The 13,099-nt window shown below is 44.1% G+C and overlaps 1 protein-coding gene across 1 annotated transcript in view; it reads left to right on the top strand.

Annotated features, from left to right (window-relative positions):
* The window catches only part of ITGB5 (integrin subunit beta 5), a 74,189-nt gene that overhangs the window by 38,849 nt on the left and 22,241 nt on the right, over positions 1–13,099 (top strand). Inside the window, exons 9-10 of the mRNA XM_085311059.1 lie at positions 3,035–3,169; positions 8,599–9,028. Coding sequence (XP_085167185.1) covers positions 3,035–3,169; positions 8,599–9,028 — 565 coding nt within the window. The remainder of the gene's footprint in view (positions 1–3,034; positions 3,170–8,598; positions 9,029–13,099) is intronic.

Genomic DNA, 13,099 nt, shown 5'->3' with positions numbered 1-13,099 from the left:
TTCACATCAGGTGTCCCTGGAGCCACTGTTGGTTGAGGATTTCCTTGTTTTTACACTGAAATGTTCCATTCTTTGATTTCTCGCATGCTGTAATGGACAGATTTATTTCAGGGAGACCAGTTACTTCATCTGAGGGCTGACTGCTTGCTCTCAGTAACTCCAGCGTCCTTCACTCGTCCTGAGAGTGAACACAGCTATTTTTCCTTGTCTSTGGTATTCCCAGGAAAGTGAAAACCAGTGCTGCTGTCAGGCTCCAAAGCCTGCCTGCAGCAGGTGGTCAGGGTCRGCCCTGGCACAGACAGCAGGATTTTGTCTTCTAGTGGCCAGCAGGGCTGGGAGCTGCCAGGATGGGCAGAAAGGGGCAGTTAGGGTTGAAGGTGGCATAGACAAAGGACTTTTTCCCCATTTTGACTGTAGAAGTCTGCTGTAATTAAAGACTTGATTGTATTTAAAGCTTTCAACTGAGCCTATGAAAACCAGTCTTAAGCRCTGTAAAATTAGAGGGACTAGGTCTTGCCCATGGCTCTTTTCCAGTTCTAGAAACCACGGGAGAGCTTGTCCTAAGCAGTTTCGGGAAYTACTTAGTCTCTGTACATAAACATTTTCAGAAATGCCTATTGGTAGATATCTGGGGAAACTGAGGCGTGGAGTTTTTGTAGTGATGTACTTAAAGTGACATTTGATATCAGAGCTGACAATAAAACCAGGATATAATGCGCAGCCTCAGCCTAGTGTTAAACTGATTATGTCTTCTTTACTGTTGCCAGATGAGGAGGTTCCCAAAGCTGTACCCAATGGGTTTTGCTGATCTATATGTGCAGGAAGACAGATGCRGGGCATGCTTCCGCTTACCAGAGATGTTTGTGCACTGAACAGATTGAGTGGTTTTCTGTATTTTGTAAACAGTGCAGAATTTTTCTCTGCAACTGCCTATTTGGTGCTTGGTTGAACTTGATTTGAACAACACAGCAGGAGAAATTTCCTTACCCTGTAGTAGTGGCTGGGTGCTGTGTGAAGATAYTGCTGTGTAATGCTGCCAAGTGGCTAATAATAGCATTACTAAGGCTAATAAGGAATCCTGGCATCCATATAAGCACATAAGAACAACCCATGCAAGGTCACGCTGGAGTCAAGCTAGCCTAGTACATTGTCTTCAGCAGTGCCCCAAATCAGATGCTCTGGAGAACAATAAGAAACGTGGCCAGCGAAAAGTGTTCCTTTCTTGCTGTTCCTCTGTGACTGCTTGTAATACTGATACATAAATATTGCGAGAACCCTTCTCCAGTCTGTTTAATAGGCTTGGGCTTGATAAAATGATAAGCCAGTGTTTTTCCACTGCAGATAGTTAATCTTCCTTTTAGGTTTCAGATGTCTGATGAAGTTTGTCCAGATCAAGAAAAACAGATAGTGCATCAGTGTGACAGCTCTATGCTAATTTCTGTGTGATAAATGCTAGGCAGAGCAGCGGATGCACATGCTGTGTGTTCAACCTTACTGGCATGTGCTGCATTCAGCCTGCAAGCAGTAGATGCTCTCTGTATATAATCTAAAATGTGAACTCCTGAACCTGCAGTCCAGGCCCCAGACAGGAAATGGTTTCCTGAATTACAGCATAAATATGGGAAACGATTTCTTTTCCTCAATGGTTGTGTAGATTTGCCTAGTCAAAACCCATTTATTCCCTGCTTGTTTCCAAAAGCATTAGCTCTTTGCTAGTATCATTTCTCATTGTGAACTCTGGCTTTGTCAACACACTGGCTAACAAGAGGTCTGAATTAGCACTTTTCCTCACTCCTGCCACTTCAGTGAGCAGAGAGACAAGGGGGAAAGGGATGGCGCAGCGAGCTAGGTTGGGGGAAAAAAGGGTGTTTATGCAAAAAAAAAAAAAGCCCTCTGTTTTGGAAACTTTTGTCTTTTTTGGACACTATTCCTAAAATATCAATATCAGCTATTGGAAGAATTAAGCAAAGCAACTTAATTTTAAATTAATATTTATAAACAAAGTTTTCCCTTCATTTTGTTTTGACTTAAATTCTGGCTTTTGCAATGGGATAGAGAGATGAGAAGCAGAAGAAAGGGGGTAGAGCATCCCAAAACCTTACTGATGAAAATGAAAAGATTGGRGAAAGATGTTTTTCAGCTTGTAATGTTTCATAAACAGAGAGGGGTTTTTTTTCTTCTTTTTTTTCCCTCTCTTTTTCCCCACCCTCAGCAAAATTCCATTGGAAAATCTGATGTTTTCGGTTGAGACATTTGAAAAGGGGTACTCTGTCTGGCATTTTCTGTTAAGAGGCAAAATGCTTTTCTGACTAGTTCTATCATGTCAAGAGGAAGATGGCACAGAATTGCTGATCCAGTCATTCAGCCTTAGTGAAGTTTTATACCTTCTTTATGCGTCATGAAAGACATCACAGGCTGGACACCAGTAGAGAATCAGGCTTTGCATTTCTGTAACAGGCAGTTTTACATGGAAGAGGTGCAGATGTTCGCACAAAGTTCTCATTTTCAGAGATAAAGCAAATGCTCTGTTTGCAGTTGAAAATAATTTTTCTTCTATGTGCATGTGCATCTTTTCAGATCTGGCTATACTGGTCACCACGACTGTCACAGAGTGCATAAACTGTCCACAGGTATTTCAGTCCAATTCTGTGATATACTGTGCAACAGTGTGGACATGATATTACTCTTGATCTCTCATTACCCTCTCTCTACCACAGTCCCTGAACTCAAAAGCATTCACAAAAGGGAGAACTACATGATGGTGGTTGGTCTTCTGAGATGAACATATAGGTACAGCCGTTTGAATAAATGACTGTCCATAATTCTAGCTACACTGATCATAAGCATCCTGAGCTGCTAGAACCAAAACCAAATGTCAGTTCGTGTGCAGAGCTGATTTTTTTTTTCCCCATAGGTGCAAAGATGTCCTAACCACCTGAAGACATCAGAGAAGAGACCTGAAACAGAATGACATGCAAAAGAAATCTGCCTGCCCTAAGTAATCTGATGGGTTTCTTCTCCATTGTGTTTCTAGAGTATTCGGTCTAAAGTAGAACTGACTGTTTGGGACAGTCCTGAGGATGTTGGCTTGACTTTCACTGCCACGTGTCAAGATGGTTTGTCATATCCTGGACTCAGGAAATGTGGGGATCTCAAAATAGGAGATACGGTGAGTCTGGATTTCTGTACGTTCCTCAGAGAGGCTGTTGTAGCATTTTGTCTGACCTTGGAGGAGGGACTTCCCCTCTCAGTGTATGTTTCCTGGCCATAAAATAGAGCAATGTTCATCTTCCTTTACTAGCCTCAAAATCATGCAATGTCAATATAGAAACCCACTGAAAACAGCTCTGCCAAAAGAGACTCTGCATGAACTAGATCGATGCAAGGTCAGTTGTTAGTCCGGAAAGAGGGAATACAAATGTCTTATTTAGAGCACCATGAATCAAAAGGTCTTGAGCACTTAGTGGAATGTAATAATAAAGAATGAGTTTTTCTGTAATCTCGGTAATTCATGCCATGATCTCKCCTGTGAGCTTTTATTGCTGTAGTCTCCTAGTCTTTTCTTGGTTCACTACATATTCCAGATTTTCTTGTTTTCGTTTGGGAATCTTAGTGAACAGTTTATGGTTAACTTCTGAAGTTTTTAAAAAAAAAGAAAAAAGGACATTCAGAAATCCAGCAAGTGTTCACTCATTTATTTAGTTCTTAAAGCAATTAGATGGCAACACAGAGCACAAACATTGTGTCATCTATACTGTTAATGTTTAGGGGCAAACTATCTGTCCTAGGAAGGACCCATCTTGGTTCCTGTCTATCTAGTCTTGTCTTAATCTAAAGAGAAAAGCAGCCTCTCACAGAAAAGTTGACATGATTTAGCTGCTCTGTACGGGATGTGAGCCTATCTTGCCTGCAAAACAGGAGGACACGTTTCAGATGGCCACCTTGTCATCCAGTGAAAATCAGCATTGACCCACTGAGGCCAGCAGAGCCAGGGCAGTTGAGGCTGCTGAGAGTCCTGGCCCGTCTATTGRTATTTGCAAGAACGTGCACGTGAGTTCGTTAGCAGAGTGATTTCCTTGTTTTAGAGGACTGGATTGTTCCTGGGTTTAAAAGCAGATGTTTAAGTGCTTACAGAATAGAATATAAAAATAGTTTGAAAGAGGAAACAAACAGGAGCTGAATTTTTGCATCTCCAYATAAGGACTCTCGCAATATGAAGTGTTAAAAAGGGAGGTGGCGTTTTTAGCTGACTTTATTGMCTTGGTTGGTAAAATCAATTCCTGGAGCTTTGCCATGGTAGTCATGTGCCCTCCTTGTTTCCCCAGCAAAGCCAGAGCCCCCAGGGTATCAGAATTAACCTGCTCATTGACTTTTGGGCTCTCGGGTTTGGCGCTGGTCACTCCAGCTGCCGCAGGTCACGCCGTAGAAGGGGTTTGGCACTGGCTGTGTGTGCCCGTAACAGCGCTCTGCTCGGGGGCCAGCTGGGTGAGCGAAACAGGCCCCAGCGAAGGAGGGTGGAAGCAGAGTCCCGCAGGGTGGGCTTGACTTCTTGGCTGTGTAGAAGGATCTCGTGTGTTGTCAGCGTTTCAGAAATTTGGTTGTCCTTTTGGGGTGGCAAATTAGGATGGTGAGCAGTCCACACTCATCAGGAAGAGCTGGAAAGGTCTGTGCTTCTCATCCTGACACCCTCCAAGCACCACRTTTGGCCTCTTTTCCTCTGTGCTCTTGCATTGCTGCTTCTTGCCACCTCCTGCTTTCATCCCTGGCTTTCCTGACTGTGCTTTCTCTCCTGCTGCCTCTGTCCTGCAGACTTTTTCCTGTCTCCGTTTCTCTCCTAGCCTCACCACTGCTGCTTCTGTACAGCCCAGTCCTTGAAGCACTCTGCTGCCTGCAGGATCACTCCCACGCTCCCAGCAGCCACCCTGCATCACGCATCAGGTCTGTTATGTGTTACTAGTATGGAAACTCTGTATATCAAAGAAATCCTTTATCCCATATACTGGGAGAGGTGATTATATGCTATATATAGTGTATGGTTATGTAGTTTCTTCACGGTTGAGCGTAGAGAGCCCTCCTGCAAGGTGCTGACTAATGGAAGGGCTTCGGTGAGTAATCATGTCATTAATTCTATAAAGAGGTAGTGGCACCTGCTTTCTAGATGAACGRGGCTATTTTCTGGACAGATGATTGATGCCGTTGCATGCTTTGGGATGCAGACAGCATGCCTGGACTAAGTACCTGTCACGGTTTAGGTCCCTGCACAGGGCTAGCAGATGTGATGCAGGATCATTGGCCTCCTGATCCTCTGGAGCAGAAGGAAGTGGCCTCCCACTCCAGTCAGCTCCTCCCAGCTCACCAGTTCCACAAGGATCAAGATCTGACTCTTGAGAGCTGTTAAGAAAGTGTCTCCAGAGAGGGTAACACTGGCAGCAGATCCTAATCTGCCATGGTTTAGTCCTAGAGGTGTGGGTGGCAATCCAAGAAAGGGAGCAGGATTACACTGATCCCCTTAGCTTGCTTTCTGATCTCATTATCCTGTGTAATTTGAGCATCTTGTCTAATTGGTTCAGGTCTCAGAAACTGGAGGGAATCAAGGGAGCTGCGATGTCGGTGCAGCTTCTGCTGAGTGGAGGTGGCTGCTGAGCTGCCGTCTGCACATTGCCATTTGGCACGCAGAAGCAGAGCAGGCTGCGAGATTGCTCAGCATGACCCCAAAGTGTCTTCAAATTAAAAGTCACTTCATCTTGATGCTTARGAAAGGGGCTTATTTAGAGATCTGCAATAAGGTCAATCTTCTTGGCTGTAGCGAAACAGTTCCCCCCTCAGAGGGTCCCAGAGACACTGCTGCTTTCAGCACACAAGGCAGCTTCAGCCAGCCTGGGGAGCCACCCCAGGAAGCAAGGTTAAATGAGGAGCCAAGCGAATGGCTGTCAGATGTTCTTGATTTTTCCCTGTGAGAAAATTGCTGGCACTGAATAGTAGAATCAGCAAATGAGTGGGGGAGAGAGGTATAAGCAGAACCAGTGGATGTGGTAAAGTGAAATCCTTGTGAAGCCCATCTTAAAAAATGTGTCTRTTGGAGTATCAAAAATGGCCTGTTAATAGGGTGCTGAAAGTTTAGGACTGTATGGATAATGCACATTTCCATATGCAGATCAGGCTTCACAGAAAACCTTCTAAGTTCTTGATTTTTTTAGGCACCAGAAGTCATTATGTTGCATTCACTAGACCTGTGATTGTGCTTGGTTTCAACAAATATTTTTATTTTTGATATCAGGAGGCCCTGGCTATTTGCTAGATATTTGTCCTGATTCTTTCAATAGACTATACAGGGTGTTCTAGTTCCTACAGCTCCTTCCCACTTCACAGAAACCAGTGATCCATGATGGAGAAAATTGCTGCTAATGGCTGGTGACTGTAAGAAGTTGTAAGACTTCCCTGGAATGCCTGTGGTGTCTTGTAAAATAAACCATCCACAAAAGAATAAACATTTTGGTTAGTGGCTGAAGGTTTTTGCACTGTGCAGGATCAACAGGTGAAATTTGTTAGCATCAGTTTTGATTTTAAAAGCTTCATTGCAAACAATATTGCAGCATGTTGTTCAAACATCTTAACAGGAAGCAGAGGTGTTTTATAATTAGCACAGGGTACACAGCCTACYAAAATACAAGGGAAAGCTGCACAGCTCTGTGTCTTCCTCAGCTGATTTTGGACCAAGATCAAGTCATAGAAGTCCACAGTTTTAGGTCTGGAGCTCCATCCCTGCATCCATTTCTATTTAAAAAGRCAGGAAATAAGGATTTTTCAGAAGTGTCAACCAAACACTCMCTGTAGGGAATTTYTAGTTTGCTGGGGGGAAGGAAGAGGTGTAGGCTAGTGAGGCTTACATAAGGGTGCAGTAAATGAGCTTGGGTTTGTGAAGGAAGCCACCGGCGAGTGCACCGATGGTGAAGCATGTGGGGAGAGGAGAACTGGGGCACAGACCACTGWGAGCCCTCTGAAAGCTGGAAGAGGGACTGGCCACTGAAGGATACCTGTCAGCAAGGGAGGAGCCAGAAGCCAGAAGAAGCCATGGTTTTGGAAGCCAGTAGAAGACATGGTTTTACAAAGGCTATGGTTGACAAATGACAGACTAYTTGCTACAGATGTTTGCTGAAAAGGCTTAACCAGGAGGAGTTTGGGTGTGAGGAACCTAAGAAGGGCTAAAGAAGTTAAGAATGATTTTTTTAGGCAATAGCTGGAAATGACAAACTCATGAAGCTTGAAGAAGCAGTGAAGCTGATGAAAGACATGGAGATGAGGTGTCTCCAAGGCAGAAAAGACTTAAAATATGCTTTGTATTTGAAGAAGTGGTGAAAAATGAGAGAGAGAAGTGAGAGGCTAAGGGAAAGGGGCTAGGAATAAAAGTGACTGCAAGGAAATTAGAGTGGGACAGAATAGTGTCTCTGGGGTAAGCAGAGGAGCAARGGGTGGAAAAAAAAAGGAAGAGAAAGTTACAGGAGGCAGAAGAGGAAGTAAAGCCAGCAGGAAAGAGAGGTCACTATTTTGTCAGTCTCCCCTCAAAAGGAACTGGAAAGGTCCAGCAGGCAGTTTGTGAGGAGGCGCTGATGGGGAGGTCAGAGGTGTCCAAGGCACAAAAGAGCTTCTATGGTCGATAATGCAGAGCCCATCTGACCTAACAAAAACCTTCCCCTCAGACTGCAGTGAACTCTTGTGACTACAGTTAACAGAAAGCAAAAAAAGCCCAGAAGACTGGCTGTTCTKTCTTAACATGTCCCTGTTTATGATTCCCCTCCGCCCCCATCTGCTATGTAGCTTGAGATGAGACATATTGCTTGTTCCTGTGCTCTTTACATTTGGTTCGTGTGGTATTCTGGTTTCTCTTGCTAAACCAAAGGGGACATGAATGGATTTAAGGATGCTAAACYCCTCCTGTGATGGGCAGTTTTCAGTATGTTGAGCTGCAGATACCTTTGTTAGGCCCCAAATTGTTAGGCCCTTTTCCACACCTGGGAATGAAACTCAGCATATTCAGGATGGCAATGCTCAGCAAAGTCACTCCATGGTTTTTCATCAGTACACTTGCCATTTCCTCCTTCCTTCACTTAACAGTCTTGCTTGCTTGCTGCTGCTGAGCCCATAGCCCTGCTGAGAACTAGCTGTGTGGGCCTTCGGTTGCCCACATGCAGTCTCGTCAGGAGAGGTCAGCCCTTGGCTGATGAAATGTTTTTCCTAGTTCAGATGAACAGCCAAGAACGACTTCTGCTGGGCTTTCAGATGGTATTTTCTGGGATGGAAAGACAAGTTTGAACTTCAAACCCCCAAAGCTCCTGCAGACCTTCATTTCTTATGCATGATTTGTGTCATGGCAGAGCTTGAGACAATAACCATAGACCATCAGGATTCACCARCCATCTGTCAGAGGAAAAACTTAGGTGTGTTGCCACTGCAGATAAGCAGCAGAGCCCAAGACGCAGTCAGGGGCATGCTCCTCTCAATGGCCTTCCCTGCGGGACTGTGCTCTCCCTCGAGCCCCAACGGGGCAACCTGAATGATGTGTTCATTTCTCTTCACTTACATCTCAACTTTCCTCCTCAGGTTTCCTTCGAGGTGTCAGTGGAAGCACGAAGCTGTCCTGCYGAGGATACCTCCCATGTGTTCACTATCAAGCCTGCTGGGTTTCGGGACACACTGGAGGTCGTAGTGACCTACAACTGCATTTGTGGGTGCACCAACCAGGCTGAGCAGGAGAGCGGCAAGTGCAGTGGGAACGGGACCTACGCCTGCGGGCTGTGCGAGTGTGACCCGGGCTACCTGGGTGCCAAGTGTGAATGCGAGGAGGGCGTGAACGGGAACATGTACCACAACATGTGCCGGGAGGTGGAAGGCAAGCCCATCTGCAGCGGGAGAGGGGAGTGCAGCTGCAACCAGTGCGTCTGCTACGAGAGCGAGTTTGGAAACATCTACGGGTCCTTCTGCGAGTGCGATGACTTCTCGTGTGCCCGGTACAAGGGTGTCCTCTGCTCAGGTAGGCAACCTTCATCCCTCTCCACTGTTCTCTTTGCTCATATCGAGAAATCACCTGAAGTTTAGAACATCTTTTGCTGATGTGGGTGGGGAGCGCTCATGGCCCTGGTACATGCCCTGCTTAAGGTGCGACAAAGATCTGCACGTGCTTTGCAGGCTGCTTTTAAAGGGATTGGTGCTCCCTTTTGTTTCTCTCCAGGGAGAAAGACGAAAACCTCTTAAAAGGGAGATTTTAAGAGGACTTCTACAATCTCCCTAATAAAAAGTGTATTCTCCCCATGAGAATTGGGTTTCCAACAACAAAATGTAAAGATCTGTCCTTCCAAGCTTGTCTGTTGCCCATGAGCCARGGAGATGAGCTGAGCAGACTGAGAAGTCTTAACTTTGGTATGATTATTTTGAACTGAGTATGGATAACCATGCACATTTTTTTTTTCTGTGCTGAAATCTATCCTTAGGAAAGAATAAACCATCGCAAGCTCGAATACTCTGAAGCCTTTTAGTCATTTGCTAGATTGGATTTGATCTGCCTACCATAGSGATGGTGCTATCCATCCCTGCATAGATAGAAACAATCTTTATTAAAGATTAAGCACTTTAAGTACTCCACTCATACAGTGGAGATGAAAAGAAAAGCTGTCTTCATCTGTTACTTAATAGAGAAAATTTACATTGAAGATTCCTAAAGATCTATCGTGTATAGGTTTTATACCCGCTGATAAAGATGTTACTGATCTGCTTCCCTTAAGTTAAAGAATATTTAGTTGTGTTTACTAATATAGTTTTACTTCCTTGTCAGTCAGATGTCACGTAATTTACCTTGCATGTATGGCCTAGATTAGCCCTTGGAAGTAGTTCCTTCACTTGGAGCTGGGGAAAACATTATTCTTTAAAACTTGCCTGTTTTCAAGCAAATGAAATACTTCCTAAACTGAAAAGCTCAGACAAAATTTTCAAAACCATGTAYAGCTTTGAGAGGGCTATCTTGCTTTTAGGGTAAATGTGCAAAATAGCTATTTTCCACTTTTTCTCTAGGGAAGTGGAGGTTTTTTCCCTTGTTTATTTTATAATGCATTTTTTTTTTTAAGTTGGGTAGTAGATGGTGGGTCAGCTTTTGATTTTAAACTTCTGGTTGTTTCAGACTATCATGTTATCAGTTGAGTGGAAGCTGGTTTTGCTCGCTTTTCGCAATGGTTTTGCACTGTCTGTGAGTGAGGCAGGCATCCCCCCCRCACAAATTTTTGGCAGCAATTGGAAAGAGTCCTGGAGCTCCCCCTGCAAAATAGTGAGAMGGCCATATATCGGATCCCACAGAGACTCTCCAAAACCTGGAGAACAGCTAGCTGTTTCTAAAGAGGGARAGAGGGGTTTGTAAGCAGGAAAAAAGAAGATATTTTAAGGTAAATGGAGGAGAATAAAGACAACTGTTGATGCAATTGAGGGCAGTATTGCCTGGGAATTCTCCATATGACTATATTGTTTTCATAGCATCATTCCACTAAAGAGCTGGGCTGCCTSCCTTTATTAGCAAACTGTGCAGTGGTGCTAAACTGGAACACTGGAAGCTGTTGATGTCGCTGTTAGTACCACAAGATAAGGACACATCTGTATAACCTTTTGCTCAAATTTCCATTCATCAAGAGTGCCAGATTTCTGCTAATCCACGGGAAAATGAGTTCTGTAGCTGCTATTGTACCTGCTTTCTACTTTCTTTGTGGAGGACTTCTGATGATGGGAAGACTAGAATAGCTGGTTTGGGATTGGACAGTTTTAAAGTCATTTAAAAGTTCTTTTGATAGCTTTAAAAGMAAATAAGAGTACGCTAAGCCCTTTCTTTACTCCGTGGGTGGGATGAAGTCTAGCAGGTCTGTGTGGAGTGGTGCTATTCTCRCTATGCTTCCTGATATTTCTGTTGTTGTTTTGTTTTAAATTCCAGCAAGTTCAATGCTAAATCCGAGCTGTAGCAGGCACTGTGCCAATGACATAACATTTAAAGCCACTTTTGTCAGTCCGTGAGGCATGGTGCTGCTCCAGCCAACAGAGCGCATCTGAGGGCCTGAATTTTGCACAGTGGGGCGGTGTCGTGCCGCACACAGAGAGGTCCAGCACTACCCCAACAAATGGCAGTCTCGTATACAAGCCATTTTGTTTTCTTCCAATAAATGTATGCTCTCTCCTCCCTACAAAATAGTGCCTTGTTGAAGAGAATTGTGCATTTGTCTAGGGAGTGGGTTTCTCAGTCTACTAGCATGTATAGCTACTTCAGAGACGTGGATTTTGAATCACATGTGTTCAGGAGCTCCTCTGGGGCCATTGCTTGGATAACTTTTCCGTTCGTTGCTTCTGTTCATGCAATGGGAAGAAAAGACTTCCCATATGTCCCTTCCGTCATCCTCTTCCCACAACTTCTGTCTCTGAAGTACCCTGTCTTCCTGACAYTCACCCAGGCAAGTGCAGCTCTTGCAGACTCAATCCCACAGTGAAGAGAGACTGAGCTAGATTTGGCCAAATGCAAAACTGAAACAGTAGCTTGGAAGAAACCATATTTTGTTGGCAGACCACTGTTCTTCCATTCCTTGTTCTGGAATTGCTTGGTGTAGGCCAGTAAGAGGAACTCATCAGGGTTAACAAGGATTTTATTTATGTTCTATGAAATCTTCTTTTACTTTAKAAGATGCTTCATGCCTTTCAGTGAGTTTCTGGTGGCCATATTTCAAATAACACTTTCAGCCCCAAAGAATCCAATCTGAGTTGAAGCTCACTGCTTTACATCTGCCCAAGCTGCTGAGCAAGACAACACTATGAACCATTTAGTGCATATCCCTGACAGCTGATGGGAAAGCAACCGATCCAAACTGGCCAAAGGTTTAGGGAGCAATGGAGGGAAGAGGGAAGAAAACCTTATTGTCCAAGCTGAGCAGTGGAAATCCACACACACACAAATCATWTTTCCCATATGTGGTCAAGCCTTTTGTATGCTTCATCTTAGTGGCACTTCGAGTCCCTTGTTCCAAGAACTATCCTTGGCATTTCTTCCTTTTATGATCCAGAACAAAGCTTATTCCCATTGAGTCACTGGCACAACATAGAGCTTGGAGGCAAATTGCTCTCAGATACTACATATTCCTAAGTTCTTGCCAATGCCTACAGCTTCCTTGATTTATTGCAACTCTAAATCCAGAGCTGCTTTGCTAAACTTGACTGATCTTTTGTTTGTTTGTTTTCTTTTGTCCTGAGGCCCCAGCTAAAGGCAGTTGGTTGGGTTGTAGTTCCCTGATCAGCTGTCTCWCACAGGAGCATGAATGCTGGCTTGGGACGCCAGAGGAATGAGTCCTGCTTTTCCCAGGGGCAAGGTTACAGACCTATTGGCAGGCTTCAAATCACCAAAGCGAGCAACTGATGCTCTGGTTTACAAAAACATTTGTTGCCTCAAAATAAATCTAATATTCTTGGACTCTGAGGCACTGTGACAGATTGAGTCTGCCACTGCTTCTCAGTGTTATGCTGTTAATTTGATAACGCCTAATAAAGCAAACAGCCAAAATCAAAGAGGGTTTTTGTAGTCTGAAATAAACTTCGAACTTCCTGCCTGGTGGTACTCAGTCCTTTGGCCAACATGGAAGTTTTCATTCCCAACTTCATTTCTGAATACTGGTACCTCATTTTGTCAGTGTTTCAGACACTACTGCCTATGGATTTTATTTTCCCTTCATAGCCCACATGAAGGAGAGAAGCAGATTTTGAGTGGGAGATAGTCTAAAGAAGAGGCAAGATTTTTAATTGTTTCGGGTCAGAAGTGGACCCAGAGAATTGCAGTTCATTGTAGGGACGGCTGTAGGTCCTGCAGCCGTTATTTGCTTTGTTAATGTGAGATTTAATGTGCACTTGTGAGAAAGGAAAGTAAGTCATTTATAATATATTGTAAATGTTGATTAAAACTGCATCCAGCTACTAATAAATCAGCAGCATTTGTTTTATTGCTCCCTAAATCCAGTAATAGCTCCGGAATAGCTGTTTCAAACCATAGTTCAATGCCTTTTGGAAGGGACACACAGAATGGCTTGCTTAAGTG

This window comes from Rhea americana, unplaced genomic scaffold (genome assembly GCF_003343005.1).
Source record: "Rhea americana isolate MKP2758 unplaced genomic scaffold, rheAme1 scaffold_33, whole genome shotgun sequence".
Classification (NCBI taxonomy): Eukaryota; Metazoa; Chordata; class Aves; order Rheiformes; family Rheidae; genus Rhea; species Rhea americana.
This window is presented reverse-complemented; position numbering and strand designations above follow the sequence as displayed.